The sequence below is a fragment of the Symphalangus syndactylus genome, chromosome 22 (genome assembly GCF_028878055.3).
Source record: "Symphalangus syndactylus isolate Jambi chromosome 22, NHGRI_mSymSyn1-v2.1_pri, whole genome shotgun sequence".
NCBI lineage: Eukaryota > Metazoa > Chordata > Mammalia > Primates > Hylobatidae > Symphalangus > Symphalangus syndactylus.
In genome coordinates, this window is record NC_072444.2 from 52,019,691 (window position 1) to 52,038,753 (window position 19,063).

At 43.8% G+C, this 19,063-nt stretch overlaps 1 protein-coding gene across 1 annotated transcript in view; it reads right to left on the reverse strand.

Annotated features, from left to right (window-relative positions):
• Positions 1–19,063, reverse strand: part of MARCO (macrophage receptor with collagenous structure) — a 50,727-nt gene that overhangs the window by 18,918 nt on the left and 12,746 nt on the right. Inside the window, exons 2-6 of the mRNA XM_055261585.1 lie at positions 7,812–7,913; positions 6,741–6,962; positions 5,545–5,580; positions 1,521–1,628; positions 1,396–1,440 (exon numbers count right to left, since the gene is read on the reverse strand). Coding sequence (XP_055117560.1) covers positions 1,396–1,440; positions 1,521–1,628; positions 5,545–5,580; positions 6,741–6,962; positions 7,812–7,913 — 513 coding nt within the window. The remainder of the gene's footprint in view (positions 1–1,395; positions 1,441–1,520; positions 1,629–5,544; positions 5,581–6,740; positions 6,963–7,811; positions 7,914–19,063) is intronic.

The window sequence follows — 19,063 nt, forward strand, 5'->3', positions numbered from 1 at the left end:
TGTGTGCATGGGGGGTGCGAATGTCTGCAAATGTGTGTGAGCATATGCATATGTGCACAAGTGTGATTGTACTTGTGCAAGTGTAAGAATGCAAATATGTACATAGATGTGTGCTCAGACATGGGTGTGCATGAGTATATGCATGTATATGAGTGCATGTGTGTGCATGAGTATATGCGTGTATGTGAGTGCATATATGTGCATGAGTATATGCGTGTATGTGAGTGCATGTGTGTGCATGAATGTGATTATGTTTGTGCGTGAGTGTAAGAATGCGAGTATGTGCACGGATGTGCCCTCAGACATGAGTGTGTGTGTGGTGTGAATGCATGTGTACACCTCTGACTGCACCATAAACCTTCCTTCTTATGGTCCGCCTATCCTCCCCGCTTAAACCCTCCTCAGAAAACCCCCTGCTGGACTCAGATCAATAGGCTCTTTTGGGTCCCTTCTATTAAATTCCTTCCCAAAATCAATTTCTGGAGGATTCTCCCTCCTAACAAGTTTCCTTTCTTGTAACTGGTGGTGTTTCCTTTCTGCCTCAGCAGCCTGGCGGCTTAGAGACCTGCTTTGTTTACTCCCCACTCCCTTGTAAATCCTTTCATCTGCCCTTTGTCTAGTAAGGGTCTTCATGTCTTTGCATCTTCACATCCCAGCAGCCTCAATCCCTTGGGGAATTTGCAAGTTGGAGGTTCTAAATGAAGGGTGGGGGTGGATGGGAGCAGAGTGGAATGGAAAACCGATGTTTGGGTTTGTCCCTGGGGAGGGACAGCTCTGGGCCACACATTCTCTGACCGGGCCCCGTGAACCGATTTATATTAATAAGATGGCTGGGCAGAATTAGGCAACAGTCTAAAAAAAACGGAAACTAATTCTTTCCAAGCAACGATCATGAGGTTTGGGTCATTGTCTCTAATCCCCCCAGCAGCCCTCTGCAGCCCTCTCATCCCCAATCACAGAAAAAGAAACTGAGGCTCAGTTTCTTTGGGAACATCAGGAAACAATCCCAAGGGCACAGAGCTATTCCAAGGTGGAGGGGCATGTGCCTGACACCAGAGTCCTTGTTGGACCAAGGAGGCCAACTTTCCGAAGTGGCACTGGTAGACTTACATTCTCACACAGAGGAGCGGGTAGGAGTCACACTCACCAGCCCCGCCCAGGATGAAGGCCATCTAGCCATACCTGCCCCTGAGGGCTGCTGCCCAGCCCTACTCTGGCCACCAGAAAGGGTGCTTCCCAGCCTCTCAGCCTCTCTGGGGTCTCCCACCAGGCCTCCGTTCACCTAGATACCCCCTGGAGGTCCAGACTCTGGAGGGAGGCTGTGTCTGCAACCCGCGGCAGTCACTCTGAGAAGCTTGCTGTGTATTTCTGGGTACATACCCAGCACCTACTCACCTGCCTCTCCCTTGACTCCCGGTGGGCCTTGGGGTCCCAGAGGACCTGGAAGGGAAAGGGAATTCAGAGTGAAGCCAAAGAAGGAGGAGGAAAATGATTAAGGGTCAGGAGACAAAGACCTGTACCTATTGCTCCATCTCGTCCCGCAGCCCCCTTGGCTCCCTTCTCAGCAGGTGGCCCTGGTGGGCCAGGGGCACCAGGCATGCCCATGGCCCCCTTGTGACCTTGAAGACCTGAGGAAGAGGAACAGAGACACTAATGAGTCAGCCAACAGGATGGGGCAAGAACGCCATGCAATCACTCACATGGTGATTCATTCAACAAACGTCCACTGAACATGGGGATGAACCAACTGTGTGGAAAGAAGGAAAGAAGACAGAGCTCCTCCTGCAAGAAACCCATGGCCTAGAAAGCAAAAAACAGACGCTGAGTCACAGTCCTAGGTGCAGGGGTTAGCCCTGCCCCTTTAGCTGGGTGACCTTGTGCAAGTTACATCATCATTTTGAGCCTCAGCTCCCTCATCAGTAAGATGGAATTAGTGTACTAATTACACAGGGATGTCCTGAGGTTACCACGTGGGGACCATCATGGAAAACACACAAGGCAAGCTCTGGATAAATGGAGCCTATAATTTCTACAGCTCACATGATTCTCTACCATTTCCAAGGACCACTTTGCAGATGGAGTTTCACTGGAATCTCGCAACAACCAGAGGGGGCACACAGGGCTCCTCGTCCCCATCGCCAAGGAGGACAGTGATGTTCTGAGATGCCCAGGTCTTGCCTGAGGTCTCACCTTTAGAGTGTGGCCACAGATTCCAGGTCTCTCAAGGGCAAAGCTTGCACCATTGCACCATTCACTGTGGCAGTGAAGCCTGTGATGTGCTTTCTATTTCAAAGTAGAATCCCATCCAGTGTGTGGGATCCATATGTCCTATCATTTTATATATGCAAGGCTGGAAGGATGGAGATCCAACTGGGGACTAGAACCTCTCACTTCAGCATGGGATCCATTTTGGATGAGTCTCTGGAAAGAGAATTGTTTCAGGGTTTGACATCTGCTACCACTGATGAGCAGCGTGACCTGGAGAGGGGTCTTCACTTGGCCTAGCCCTGGTTTCTTGCTCTGTACATGAAAATAGCACATCCACCCTATAGGGTCTTCGAGAGGACTGCAGAGACCATGGCGCATGGAAGAAACCCAGTGAAAGGGGGTGAAAAGGGCTCTTACTGTTGGCCAAAGGGAAGGGACAAGAACCTCAGAGACCCCACGATGCCAGAGATAAGACCCCTCCCCTGCAGAGCTGTCCCTCCTCCTGGGTGATCAAAGCTGGAGGTTTCTGCCTCTGGCACTTCTGAGGGAAAGTGCCCCACCATTCCCAGGCTAGAAGGGGATTTTCAGGGTAAGTCCCTAGGATCCTGTGCCCATTAGTGTCAGAATCTGTGCCATCTCGTCTCAGGCAGAGCAGTGCAAGCTGTTCCGGCTCCACTGTGGTGGCCTGGTCCCCTGGGGACAGGGATAGGGATAGGGCTCAGGCTCAGGACTCTAATTCAGCTTCTCCAAACCTGCCTGCACCATCTTAAGTGAGTTGATGTCCCTCTGAACCCCAACAGCTGCTTGGGGTTAGTGTGAGCAGTCAACAAAGCATAAAGCAAAGGGCCTTGTGCTTATCTAGGGGCGTCCTCAGGGCCTGCCTCATCCTTGCCCCTCCATAGCCTCATCTCCCAGCACCATCCCCTTGCTCTTGTGCTTCAGACACATGAACCTTCTTTCTCTGTGGTCTTTGACTCACCAAGCTCCCTCCTGACCCAAGGGCCTTTGCACACATGGCTCTCTCTGCCTTGCCTGCAGACAGCTCAGGCCAGCTCTCTGCCTTCTTACCCAGGGAACTGCCCCATCCTTTCAGAGCAGTGGCCAGGGCTGTGACTGCATCAGGCTCCAAATTGGTTGCCTCCTAAACATGAAGGCTCACGAGGGCAGGGCCTTATCTGTCTTCTTCATGTCTGGATCCCCAATGCCTATGCGACTTCTCATCCTCATGGAACTTTCAATAGATATTTGTTGGGAGGAAGGAAAGAAGTCCAGGATAGATAGGGGAGAGAAACAGAGAGGCAAGTGGGTTTTGCAATCCCCTTCCCTGAAGCTTGGCTGAGGAGCAGTTCCCCTGACTGTGTTCCAGGCAGCCTGCGTGGCAAGGCAGTACCACAGGCAGGCTGCCTCTAGCGAGACCATGACTTCTGGGTTCCACACCGAGCCCTCCTCCCCCACCCACCTATTTGTCTCTGGAGCCTTTTCAGCAAAGGAACCTCTGGGAAGTCCTGACCAAGCAAGGCAAGCCATGGGGAAGGGGAGAGAACACAGCCTCCCTGGGTGGGAAAGGGCGATGGGCGGGGAATCTGGAGAGGCAAGTGGTGCCCGAGGAGGAGCGGAGACTTCTATAGCCCCAGCTGCTGGAAGAAGTTCTGGGCACAAAAAGAAGGAGTGGGAAGAGAGAGAGAGAGAGAGAGAGAAGTCAGAGACAGAGAGAGACTGAGAAAGACATGGAGAGTGAGAGTTGGAGATTTTCTCTATGTACATACCTCTATATTCAGAGAGAGGGAGACATGGAGAGAGAGTTGGAGTTTTTCTGTATGTACATACATCTATATTCAGAGAGACAGAGAGAGACATGGAGAGAGAGAGTTGAATTTTTTCTCTATGTACACACATCTATATTCATACAGAGAGAGAGAGAGAGAGCAAGAGAGAGCCATGTTCTGTGCTCTGGGGTGAGGTGGGCAGCACTGTGCCTCGGGCAGGTGACAGGAGGATTTTGAAGGTTGTACTGAACCCATTGGGTTGAGAAGAAGTTTAAGCATTGATTCTGTCAGCAAAAGCAATTGAAATTGTTGAAACTGCCCCTCCTTGAAGGAGAGGAGCCAGCATTCATCAGGCTGGAGGCTCTCCTAGCATTAGCATTTAGTTTTCTCAAGAATAACAGAATAACAACCATAATAACAGTAGCAAATAATAGTCATAATAATAACGAAGACAAGAACGTCATTGAGTACTTGCTCTCTGCTGGACACTGGACTAAGAGGTTTACATTTATTGTTTTATCCTGACACCAATCCTAGGAGGTCCTACCGTTATCTCCATCTTATGGGGGAGGACATAGAGCTCAGAAACGTTAGGCGATTTGCTCAAGTCCACCCAGTTTACAGGGGCAGATCCAGGGTTTTCTGTAGGTCCACCAGTCTCCCAAGTCCCTGCTTCCATCACTTCGCAAGGCTGCCTCAAAACCCTCCCTGGCAATGGTGTGATCTGGGCCGTCCTTGAAATATTATGGGACCAAAAGATTCTGTCCCAGAAATGGCATGTATATTTATCCTCGGGGAAATTTCAACCACTCAGCTGATGAAGTGGAACAGGGCTGTGAGTGAAGCGTGTGTGTAGCACAACACATGTGGGTTGAGGAAGGAAGAAAAGGCAAACAAGCCATAGCCTTGTCCTCAGAGAGCACATGCCATTGTCAGACAGCGTTTGCACTCCCTTGAGTCCTACAGCAACTCTGTGAGGCGAGTCAGATTATCTCCACTGCTTCCTACACAGGTGAGTGGCTGAGGCTCCAGAAAACTTCAGTAACTGACCCAGAGTCACACAGCCAGTAAGCCCCAGACCCAGGAGTAGAACTCAGATCAGCTTGACTGCACAGCCTGGGCCTCCATGACACCTGCCTCCCATCATTACTGCCCTGTAGGAGAGAGGAGTCAGACACCATGGAAATGCGCACAGCGCCTCTGGTGGGAAGTGCTATGTATGTGGTAGGTAAGAGTCACCTGGAAGGAGTGCTTACGGGAGACCAGGAGAGAGGCTGCCCTGGCAGCTGGGATGATGCCTGGCCAGGCCTGGGAAGGTAGCTAGATTTGGATGGGGGCATGGAGAGAGGAAGCCTCTTTAAGTAAGGAGGGGGATGACAGCCCAGGGTCTGGGAGTCCAGTTAAGGTCTGGGAACAGAGAGGAGACTCGACTGAAGACAAAGGAGGCTGTGGGGACAGGGGAAGGTAAGCTGGGGTCAGATGTCCAGACCCAGAATGGCACAGGCCAAGGGGCCCTTTTGGGGAGGTTTTGGGGAAAGAGCAGGGTGGGTCTGAGTGGAAATGAACCTACCTGGGGCGCCTTTTTCACCTTTGATTCCAAACATCCCTGCAAGGGAAGGAGAGTGAGCTGCAGCTGAGCTGTGGGGTACCTTTGGCCCTAGCCCCAACTGAGAGTGCCCAGGCTCTGCAGTGGGAGGGTAAGCCCTCCCGTGTGGCGCTCCCATCAGAGCGTGGGGGTTTGGACAACAGGAGCCAAACGCCTGGCTGTTTTTTGGGAAAGAGTCCTTGGAAAGAGCCAGATGCTTAGCTGCAACTAGCGGATTGCACCCCGAGACCTGTAGATCCCTGGGAGCCTTGGAGGTGGGGAAAGGAGGTTGCTTCAAACCAGCCTGAGGAGGTAGAACCCCTTCGTATTGGTCAAAATGAGCTCCTTCACATTTCAAGGAATGAAGAGACACTCCCACGATGTCTGAGTGTCTGAACCTGGACTCCATCCACCAGCCCACAGCTATTGCCCTTCCTCACACCCCCACTCAGCCTTCATCTTTTCTCCCTGGGGAGGCCACAGCCTCTGGAGGGATTTGCCTCCTGGGTCCTGTGCTGGGTGTACCCCTTGGTCACAGGACCCAGCCATGGGATCACCCTCCTAAGCCTCAGCTCACACGGGGCCCAGAGCAAGGAACCCTGCTGGGGCTGGAGCTCTGTGTCACAGGGTAAATCCTACAACAGTTGGGCCACACCTAGCAGCTGGTTTTGCTGAAACTGTCTGAGGGCGAGGCTCTTCCCATTTTGGGGCAGCCTGAGAGAGGAGAGGGTGCAGCTGCAAGGCCCTGAGAACACCGAGGGAAGGGGCACCCCTGGGGTTTTCACCCTTGGCTGTTTTCCCCAGCCTGCAGCCCTACCACCCAAGTCCCCACATTTCCCCCAGCAGGTCCGGGTGTCCTCCTCCCCACAAAGTCCCCACATTGTCTGAACTAGTTTGGTGCCTTCAGGTGCTCTCTCCCCAACCTCATGTCAGTGTAAGTCAGCTGCGGGGGAGTGGTCCAGGGAACCGCCCCAGGCTCTGTGTTTTACCCTCCCTCCCAGACATTCTGGATGCATGTGGGGACTCTGGGTTCAGACTTGGCATTGAGCTGGTTGCTCTAAGTCCCTGGCTCTTGGAGGTCACACTTTGCTTGGACAGGGCCCTTAATTTCCCGGTTCCTGATCCCACTGTCTCCCAGACCTCTGTTGAGAAGTCCCAACCCAGAGGGGAGGAGGCCACACCTGGGTTCTGAGTGAAGTTGTCTACCCGCTGCAGCAAGTGCTCGTGGCTGACACGGACCCAGGCGAGTTGGGCCTGCAGGACTTGCAGCCTCGATGCACCCTGAGCCAGGTGTTCTCCAGGGTGTGTTGACTGCAGCAAGGAGGACAGGCTGTCCTCAGCCGCCAGAGTGTCATTGAGGAAATACATCTCCAAGACCTGGAGCCGCGCCTGCAGATTCAGAACTGGGCCCCACCCCACAGCATTCTTTTAGAGACTGAGGCATTTGAGCATATCCCTGACATTCGTGTGTCATGTGTGCATAACTTCTACGGGCCCTGAATTTGTAAACACAAATTCCACACACTGTCAGGACCTAGCGTGAGCACACAGCCTTTTCTACATCTTGACCATGTGTGCTCCACACTCAGGCATGATACTGCACATCCACGAAACATTTCTGCATGGCCTGAAGCTGTGCCTACTGCATCCACAATCAATCTCCAACCTTCAGGCAGTTAAGATCTTCCTGCATGCTCTGGGTGTAGATGCATGACAGCTAACATGCTGGTCTGACCTAAATATGTGCAAGCAGCATTCGTGTGTGATCTTAATACACACACGACATGTTTATGACAACTGCTCATTCAGCGTTCTTGAGTGACTTCAGTGTCTGCTCATGGAATGACTTCATGACTTTAACCTTTAGATTGGGAATACTTCAAAAGTAAAATCATGTTCAAATGGACACTTGGATCAGCAAAGCCCTTTCCACTCAGAGGCTGGGAGTCTTAGATGTCAGATGTGTGTGTCATACCCTGTGTGAAATTATTGTGTCTTTCACTGCTTAGACACATAGGCTCACAAGTGCATTCTCAATGTCTCTCTGTCCCTCTCTCATGCACACATACACACAACATACACTGCCTTCTTCACTCTTCTCATCACTGTGGCTGCCAGGGGCTGAGACCCTCTCCCAGCAGATGGGAGCAGTGGCCCAAGGCTCTCCATCAACCTGTGCCCTTCATCTGAGGGGCCCAACTGGGTCACCCCACTCCCCCAGGAGGGACTACACAGGACCAAGCCTGCTTTACCTTGGACCACCAGCAGCCCAGCGCCAGCGGTAAGCAGGATCAGGTAGATGACCACCACAGCCAGGGAAAAGTTCACCCCATTTCTCCTCTTGGGCTTTGGATCTGAAACACAAGCCAGGAGGAAGGTGGCTGCTGCAGAGAACACAGCACAGGGAGTCCCCACCTGCTCCAGGCCCTACTCCATGTGAGCAGGGGGCACCCTGTGAGGTCAGCTGGGAAAGACACCAAAAGCTCATGACTCCCAAATCATCCCCCTGATCCTCCTTCTTGCCACAAAGCCAAAATTGCCACTGTTGGCCACTCATCTGTGTGGCTGGGCAAATAAACATCTGTGCCATATATCATTTGCTGGAAAAGGTGTCTTATCAACCTTGTTCACCGGTGAAGCCCCAGCATGGTGCCTGGCTCTGCTGGGTTCTCAATCTATGTTTGTGGAATAAATTACGAATTAATGTGTTTAAATTTCAAAACTCTGGGAGGAGGAGGGTTGTTCCCATTTTTTTTTTTTTTTTTGAGAGTTCCCATTTAGCAAACAAGTAGTGAGGCTTGGAGAAATTAAATAACTTATTAGGTTATAAGAAGCAGATCTGAAATTCATGTCTAGGTCTTTTTTTTTTCCTTAAGATTTGTAAATTATAAAAGTAAAACATGCTTGATATATTTTATCAAATAATGTACAGGACACGACAAGGATTAATAATTGTCCCTCAACCCCCTAAGGTCCTAACCCAATGAGATAAGCTCTATTAGCATTCTGGGGTGTGGTCTTCCTCCCATCCCTCCTGCCCAGAAATCCTACAAACCCATATAGTCTGAGAAAGCCTTTTTTTCTTTTAATCTTACAAACGATATCATAGTACATAAAATACCACACATTGCTTTTTACAATGAAAGATTTTCGTGGACATTTTCCTAGTTTTCTTTGTAGAGAGAGATTGGCTGCCTAATATTCCTTAGAGACAAAAGCCACAGTTCATGCTAACATTTCCCTTTTGATGAGCTGTTTCCAGTTTGTGACATTACAAAAGGGGCTGTAATAGTTCTTGCCTGGAAGTCCTGACTCTAGTCTTTCGTCAGCTGTTACTCTGTCTTGTTTAGGGGTATTAAAGGGAGGGCCCCAGACTGCAGAAAGCCCTGCAGTTCCTTCCGTTCACATGAAATGAGCACCTATTCCACACAAGGCATTTACCAACATCATCTCTAACCATTGCAGCAACCCTGCAAGGTAGGCATGGTTACGCTGCTTTACAGAGGAGAGAGCTGGGGTTAAAAAGTTAAGGTGGCAGATGACACAGCACGCATGTGACCCCAGGTTGGTCTAGCTTCAAGGCCTGAGCTTGCCTCACTAGCCTGCACTGACCACTGCCCTTAGGAAAGATCCAGTTGAAATGGGCCCCAAGGGCACATCTGAAAGGGAAACAGATAATAATGAAGCAGCCTAAGGGAATGTGTGTCCAACCATGTTTGCTTTTGTGATAGGGGCAGGTGGGTTTTAACTATTGTGACAGATGCACTTAAACCCCAGATCTTTTCCTATCACCTGCAGCTCCTGTGTTTACCCTGCTGATATTCCTTCCAACCCCTGCACAGCAGGAACCCCTGCTTGAGAATTGCCCAGATGAACAATGGTCTAGGGGTAACTCTGGCAGCAGAGAGGGGAGTAGTTTTGTTGGTGGGTTGGTTGTTTAGCTAGTGGTACTCGATTATACTCAGTTTAGCATGGAGTGCCCCATCTCCTCTGCACTCTACCCCCCAGAATCCGGGCTCACATAGCAACCTGAGTAAGCCCCACAACACATAACCTGGCCAAGTCATTCCCTGCTCTCAGCCCTTCAGTGGGGGGCTCACTGCTCCCAACCTGGCACCTGAAGCCCCTCTGGCCAGCTCTCCTGTGGCTGCACTTCCATGTCACACCTTAACATGGATCCTGACCAACGGCCAGGCCAGATGACAATTGGTGGCATTCTTCTGACTTGGGGCAATGTATGTCCCCTGAGTACTGGCTCTCCTCCTTCCCTTTCACAAGACTAATTTCTGCTCATCCTTTGGAAGTTCAGTAGAGCCCTTCCTGCTTCAGGACACCTTCTCTGGTTCCTCTCGGCTGGGTGGAACCCCCCTTGGCTCTCCCACATCACTCTTTCTCTCTGCCAGAGCACTGATTACCCTAGATTGTGTATATTTACGTCTCTCTCTCCCCAAATGGCCTGGAAGCTCTTTGAGCTGTATTCCAGCACCAACATGGTATCTGGCAAACAATATGCTGGGAAGATGATGACTGAATAGATGAAAGAATGAGCGGCTGCAGAGGTTTGGATGCTGAACATGTATGGAGTTTAGAAGTGTTGAAAGAACATCAGGAATGCAACTCAGGGCCTCGAGATACATGCAATCTTAATGATGAAGATGATTAACACACAAGGGGAGCCTCACGTTTAACACAAGGTGGTGGATGGCAAATTGGCAAATACAGTGTCAGGGACAGCACTGTTTCTGGACAGTGCTAAATTTTACGAAATATAACATCATGGAAATGGAAAGGTAAATTGTGCTTCAGAGACACAGGTATTACGGAGGTCAGAGGTTGGAGCAAGCATGGAAAATACAGATATTTTAAAACCATATGGTCAGAGCATGGTGGAAGGCATGTGAGTAAGGATACAATGAGGAAAAATAAGATGTGGTAATACTGTGACAATAGTTCATGGATAGCCATCCAGGCCCAGAATACTTTTTAAATTCAGAGCTACCACCTGGCATAGAGGCAAAGTATTTTAGAAACTGGGAATGTTGAGCCTGTAGGCCTATATAACTCACTCTGTACAAAATGGAGGGTCTGATGAAGTCTTTAGCCTCTACACTGTTCATTTCATCTCTTACATGGTAGAAGAAACTATAAAGAAAACATCTATTCTGGATCAGGTTTGACCAAAGAGGAAAAGCTGCTTGACATGAGAGGATAAAAACAGCTGCTAGTCAATAAAAATGGGCTTCCCTGGAGTAAACCTTGGTGAGTATGGGCAAGGATTTTAGGCATGCAGGTTTCAGAAATTTGACAGCTCTATTGTCTGACCCACAGTGAAAACATGGCTCCAGAGGGAAATAAAAATAATGTTTCAAGTCTGTAAAAGATCCCAATGAAGAAAAAAAGCCTGCACACAAGCTCTAGTCTTTCCAGGTCTGCCACCTGCTGGGGTAGCAGGTAGTGCTGGTAGGGTGTCCTCCTCCCATGCTATAACACTAGTGGACATTGAGCAGGAGTCCCCACTCTACCCTAGCATTGGGCTGCCTGGTGAGCAGACCCAGAGAAGTGATGTCTTCCCTTTGGGCCTGGTGTATCTCACTTCCTACCTGATAGCACCAGGCAGTACTGGAATGTGTCTTCTGCCCTGCAGGAAAGACCAGTACGGGACCAGCAAGAACACTAATGGCACCAGGTAAACAAAATGGACCAAAATAACACGGACAGGGCTCTGAAAACTAAACTGCCATTGTACCATAGCCCACACAAGTAGGCCAGAACCTACATAATAAACCTAAACTGTGTGACTGTGTGACTGTCTACTGAAATAGAAGTTTTAAATAGGACCCAGAATCTCCTAACATACTATACAAAACGTCTATTATATAATGGAAAATCACTCATCATACCAAGAATAGAGAAAATCACAACTCAGATGAGAGAAGACAATCAAGAGATACCAGCATTGAGATGACGCAGATGTTAAAACTATTCCACAAGAATGTTAAAGCAGCTGTAACAAAATGCCTTAGTGAGCAATTAAAACTATTCTTGAGACAAATTTTTTAAAAGCTCACCAAAGAAGTATAACATATAAAAAAAGAAGCAAATGGAAACTATTGAACTAAAAAATACCAATTAAAGAAAAAAGACTCAGTAGATGAGCTGAATAGTGTAATAGATGTGACAGAGGAAAGAATCAGTTAACTCAGTGATAGAACAATAGAAATTACACATCTTAAAAATAGAAAATCAGTTGGGAAAACAAATAAATAAACATGAACAGAGCCTCAGAGACCTGTGGGCCAGTAACAAAACACCTACAATTCATATCATTTAATTCCTAGAAAAATTGTGAGGCTTAAAAAATATTCAAAGAAATAATGGCTAAAAATTTCCCGAATTTTGTGGAAGATCTAAACCTGCAGATTAAAGAAACTGTCAAAATCCCAAACATGATAAACTCAAAGAAATCCATATCAAGACACTTCATAACTAAAAAATTGAAAACATAAAAAGGCAGAGAAAATTAAACATCTGAAGAAAAAGGAAAAAGCTAGAAAGCAGCCAGAGACAAATGGCACATTACTTATAAAGGAATAGATATATTTTTTGAGATGGTGTCTCACTCTGTCGCCCAGGCTGGAGTGTACTGGCATGATCTCTGCTCACTTCAACCTCCATCTCCTGGGTTCAAGTGATTCTTGTGCCTCAGCCTCCCAAGTAGTTGTGATTACAGGTGCACACCACCACACCCAGCTAATTTTTATATTTTTAGTAGAGACAGGGTTTCACTATGATGTCCAGGCTGGTCTTGAATTCCTGACCTCAAGAGATCCACCCACCTCAGCCTCCCAAAATGCTGGGATTACAGGCATGAGCCACTGTGCCTGGCCAGGAATACCAATTTGAATGACAGAAAATTTCTCATCAGAAACCATGGAGACCAGATGTAAGTGGTACAGCTTATTTTGTGTTCTGAAAAAGAAGAATTGTCAACCAGGAATTATATTGCCAATAAAAATACACTGCAGGAATGGACAAGAAATAAAGACACTCTCAGAGGAAGAGAAAGGAAGAGAATCTTTTGCTGGCAGAACTAACTTTAAAGAATGACTAGAGGAAGTTCCCCTAACAGAAAGGAAATGATATAGTAAACTAGAATTTCAAAAAAGAAAGAATAATAGAACAAGTAAAAATAGGGATATATACTGCAACATCCTTCTCCTCATGAGTTTTAAAAATCACATTTGATTTTTAACCCAAAAATTATACCATCTGATGTGGTGTTCAGTGAATGTAATGGAAATATGACAATTATATTTAAAAAGTGGAGAAGGCTAAAGAACATAAATGAAAGTGAGATTTCTACACTTGACTCAAAATGGTAAAATGTTGATATGTTCTGTATATATATTGCAATAGCCAGGCTATGATAAGTTCCATATATATATTGCAATAAGTAGAGAAACACTATAAATAAATCAAAATAGAATTCTAAAAATTGTTTGAATAATCCACAGGAAGGCAAGAAAAGAGAAATACGTGAATGGGAAACAAAGAAAAAACAGAAAACACACAATAAGATGGCCGATTTAAGCCCTGACATATCAATAATTAGTTTTGGTATAAATGGTCTAAATCAGAGGACAGATACTGCCAAAGTATATTAAAAAACATAATCCAACTATGTGCTATAAATAAGAAATCAAACAATAGAACTTCAAAATATATGAAGCAAAAATTGACTTAACTGAAAAAAGAAATAGACAACACATAATTATAATTAAGACTTTAACGTCTACTTTCAGCAATTGATAGAAACTCTGCAAAGTTACAGAAGAACTAAACACTACCACGACTGACTGATAGTATCTAATGAACACACAGAATACTCCAGGTAGCAACAGCAGAATGTACATCCTTTTCAAGGACTCATGGAACATTCACCAAAATAGACCATATCCTAGGTCATAAAACAAATTTCAACAAAATGAAAAAAACCAAGGTCATACAGAATGTGTTATTTGCTGATAATGCAATAAAAATAAAAATCAACAATGGATAGGCAACAGGAAAATCTCCAAACATTTGGAACCTTTAAAAAAGGACTTCTATATAATGCATGGGTCATTAAGAAAGTATCAAAAAAATTTAAAAATAGAAATGAAAGGAAATGAAAATACAATATATTAAAATTTATGGGATAAAACAAAAGCAGCTCTGAAAAGACAATTTATAGCACGAACTGCTTACACCAAAAATAAAAAAGGCCTCCAATCAACACACTAAGTTTTTTCCTCAAGAAATTAGAAAAGAACAAAATAATTCCTAATCACCAGAAAAGGAAATAATTAAGATAAGAATATAAATAAATAAAATTTAAAATAGGAATATAGAGAAAAATCAATGAAACAAAAGCTAGCTCTTTGAACAAAGTCAATAAAATTGACAAATCTCTAGCAAGACTGACAAAAATAAAAATGAAAGAAGACACAGATAGCCAATGTCAGAAATGAAACAGGTGCTATTACTACAGATCCTGCAGCCATTAAAAAGAAAATAAGAAAATACTATCACTAACTTTATGCTCACAATTTAAAGGAAATGGGCTAGTTCCTGAAAAGCCACAAACTACCAAAACTCAGCAAAGGTGAAATAGATAATCTGAATATCTATAGTCATTAAATAAATCTAAATTTTAATTTAAAAGCTCCCAGAAAAGAAATATTCAGGCCCAGATAGTTTTACTAGCATATCCTAATAAACATTTAAAGAACAGTTGGCATCAATTTTACACAACCTCTTATAGAAAAGGAAGAAACACTTTCTAACTCATTTTATGAGGTCAGAATGATCCTAATACAAAAATCAAAGATAGTCCAATAAAAACAAACAAATAAACAAAACTATCTCATGAACTTTGACACAAAAATCTTCAGTAAAAGGCAAGCAGAGAACAAAATCGTGAATGGACTTCCATTCACAATTGCTACAAAGAGAATAAAATACCTAGGAATACAGCTAATACAGGACGGAAGGACCTCTTCAAGGAGAACTACAAACTGCTGCTCAAGGAAATCAGAGAGGACATGAACAAATGGAAAAATATTTCATACTCATAAATAGGAAGAACCAATATCATGAAAATGACCATACTGCCCAAAGTAATTTATAGATTCAATGCATTTCCCATTAAACTACCATTGAAATTCTTCACAGAATTAGAAGAAACTATCTTAAAATTATACGGAACCAAAAAAGAGCTTGTATATCCAAGAAAATCCTAAGCAAAAAGAACAGAGCTGGAGGCATCACACTACCAGACTTCAAACTATTCTACAAGTCTACAGTAAACAAAACAGCATAGTACTGGTACAAAAACAGACACATAGACTAATGGAACAGAATAGAGAACTCAGAAATAAGACCACACATCTACAACCATCTGATCTTCAACAAACCTGACAAAAACAAGCAACGGGAAAAGGATCTCCTATTCAATAAATGGTGCTGGGAAAACTGGCTAGCCATATGCAGAAAACTGAAACTGGATCCCTTTCTTACACCTTATACAAAAATTAACTCAAGATGGATTAAAGACTTAAATGTAAAACCCAAAACTATAAAAAGCCTAGAAGAAAATCTAGGCAATACCATTCAGGAGATAGGTATGGGCAAAGATTTCATGAGGAAATTGCCAAAAGCAACTGCAATGAAAGCAAAAATTGACAAATGGGATCTAATTAAACTAAAGAACTTTTGCACAGCAAAAGAAACTATCATCAGAGTGAACAGGCAACCTACAGAGTGGGAGGAAATTTTTGCAATCTATCCATCTGACAAAGGTCTAATATTCAGAATCTACAAGGAACTAGAACAAATTTACAAGAAAAAAAAAACCTCATTAAAAAGTGAATAAGGGACATGAATTGACACTTTTCAAAAGAAGACATTCATGTAGCCAACATATACAAGAAAAGAAAATTTAACATCACTGATAATTAGAGAAATGAAAATCAAAACCACAATGAGATACCATCTCACATCAGTCAGGATGGGGATTATTAAAAAGTCAAGAAACAACAGATGCTGATAAGGTTCCAGAGAAATAGGAACACTTTTACACTGTTGGTGGGAATGTAAATTAGTTCAACCATTGTGGAAGACAGTGTGGTGCTTCCTCAAAGATCTAGAACCAGAAATACCATTTGACCCAGCAATCCCATTACAAACCATTCAATTATAAAGATATATGGCACATGTATGTTCATTGCAGCACCTTTCACAATAACAAAGACATGGAATCAACCCAAATGTCCATCAATGACAGACTGGATAAAGAAAATGTGGTATATTTACTCCATGGAATACTATGCAGCCATAAAAAGGAAGGATATCATGTCCTTTGCAGGGACATGGATGGAGCTGGAAGCCATTATCCTCAGAAAACTAATGCAGGAACAGAAAACCAAACACTGCATGTTCTCACTTATAAGTGGGAGCTGAACAATGAGAACATGTGGACACAAGGAGGGGAACAATACACACTGGGGCCAGTCAGGGTGTGGGGGTATAGGGAGAGCATTAGGAATAATAGTTCATGCATTCTGAGCTTAATATCTAGGTGATGGGTTGATGGGTGCAGCAAACCACCATGGCATACATTTACCCATGTAACAAACCTGCACATTCTGCACGTGTACCCTGGAACTTAAAATAGAAATAAAAATTTCAGGCAGGGTGCGGTGGCTCAAGCCTGTAATCCCAGCACTTTGGGAGGCTGAGGCAGGTGGATCACGAGATCAGGAGATTGAGACCATCCTGGCTAATATGGTGAAACCCTGTCTCTACTAAAAATACCAAAAATTAGCTGGGTGTGGTGGGGGGGCGCCTGTAGTCCCAGGTACTCAGGAGGCTGAGGCAGGAGAATGGTATGAACCTGGGAGGTGGAGCTTGCAGTGAGCCAAGATCGCGCCACTGCACTCCAGCCTGGGTGACAGAGCGAGACTCCATCTCAAAGAAAAAAAAAAAAGAAAAGAAATAAAAATTTCAAAAAAAACTTCCATAAAAAAATTAGTAAATAATATCAAGCAATATATTTAAAAAATTATATGCAACAGCAAAGTGGGATTTATTCCAGATATGCAAGGATGGTTCAATATTTTAAAATTAATCAATATATTCCACCAGATCAGCAAGCTAGAAGAAAAATCATAAAATTTATGCAGAAAAAGCACTTGCCAAAATCCAATTCATAGTGAAACTCTCATCATTATAATTCATAATGACTCATAACAAATAATAAACTCACAATAAAAATTCTCAGCAAACTAGAAATAGAGGAGAACTTCCTCAACTTAAAAAATTGCATCTACAAAATATCTAAAGCTAACATCATACTTAATGGTGAAAGACAGGACACTTTTCCCTTAAGATTTGAAACAAGGCAAGGATATCTGTTCTTGCCTTCTTATTCAACATAGTACTGGAAAGTTCTATCCAGTGCAATAAGGCAAGAAAAAGAAATAAAAGGCATACAGTTTGGAAAGAAAGAAATTAAAATGTTCTTATTTGTAGAGTACATGACTATCTATATAGACAATTCCACAAAATCTACACAAAAAACTTTTATTTTTATTTATTTATTTTTATTATTATTATTTTATTTTATTTTTCCATAAGTTATTGGGGTATAGGTGGTATTTGGTTACATGAGGAAGTTCTTTAGTGGTGATATGTGAGATTTTGGTGCACCCATCACCCAAACAGTATACATTGCACTGTATTTGTAATCTTTTATCCTTCACCACCCTCCCACTCTTCCCTCCAAGTCCCCAAAGTCCACTGTATCATTCTTATGCCTTCATGGCTTAGCTCTGTCACATCAGTGATAATGTATGATGTTTGGTTTTCCATTCCTGAGTTACTTCACTTAGAATAATAGTCTCCAATCTCATCCAGGTCACTGAAAATGCTGTTAATTCATTCCTTTTTATGGCTGAGTAGTATTCCATCATATATACACCACAGTTTCTTTATCCACTTGTTGGGGTTCCACGATTTTGCAATTGTGAATTGTGCTGCTATAAACATGCATGTGAAAGTATCTTTTTCAAATAGTGACTTATTTTCCTCTGGGTAGATACCCAGTAGTAGGATTGCTGGATCAAATGGTATTTCTACTTTTACTTCTTTAAGGAATCTCCATGCTGTTTTCCATAGCAGCTGTCCTAGTTTACATTCCTACCAGCAGTGTAGCAGTGTTCCCTGATCACCACATCCATGCCAACATCTACAGTTTTTGATTTTTTGATTATGACCATTCTTGCAGGAGTAAGGTAATATCACACTGTGGTTTTGATTTGCATTTCCCTGATCATTAGTGATGTTGAGCATCACTTGTACTTGGCCATTTGTACATCTTCTTTTGAGAATTGTTTTTTCATATCCTTAGCCCACTTTTTGATGGAATTTTTTTTCTTACTGATTTGAGTTTGTTGTAGATTCTGGACATTAGTCCTTTGTCAGATGTATAGATTGTGAAGATTTTCTCCTACTCTGTAGGTTATCTGGTTACTCTGGTGACTGTTCCTTTTGCTGTGCAAAAGCTCTTTAGTTTAATTAGGTCCCAGCTATTTATCTTTGTTTTTATTGCATTTACTTTTGGATTCTTGGTCATGAAATCTTTGCTTAAGCCAATGTCTAGAAGGGTTTTCCCAATGTTATCTTCTATAATGTTTACAGTTTCAGGTTTTTGGTTTAAGTCCTTAATCCATCTTGAGTTGATTTTTTTATAAGGTGAGAGATGAGGATCAAGTTTCATTCTCCAACATGTGGTTAGCCAATTATCCCAGCACCATTTTTTGAAAAGGGTGTCCTTTCCCCACTTTATATTTTTGTTTGCTTTAAGTATTTGGGTTTATTTCTGGGTTCTCTGTTCTGTTCCATTGGTCTATGTGCCTGTTTTTTATACCAGTACCATGCTGTTTTGGTGACTATGGCCTTATAGTATAGTTTGAAATCAGATAGTGTGATGCCTCCAGATTTGTTCTTTTTGCTTAGTCTTGTTTTGGCTATGCATGCTCTTTTTTGGTTCCACAGGTATTTTAGAATTGTTTTTTCTAACTCTGTGAAGAATGATGGTGGTATTTTGATGGGGATTGCATTGAATTTGTAGATTGCTTTTGGCAGTATGGTTATTTTCACAATATTGTTTCTACCCATCCATGAGCATAAGATGTGTTTCCATTTGTTTATGTCATCTATAATTTCTTTCAGCAGTGTTTTGTAATTTTCCTTGAAGAGGTCTTTTGACTCCTTTGTCAGGTATATTCCTAAGTATTGTATTTTTTTTTTTTTGCAGCTATTGCAAAAGTGGTTGAGTTCTTGATTTGATTCTCTGGTCACTGTTGGTGTAAGGAAGAGCTATTGATTTGTATACATTAATCTCGTATCTGGAAACTTTGCTGAATTCTTTTATCAGTTCTAGGAGCTTTCTGGAGGAGCCATT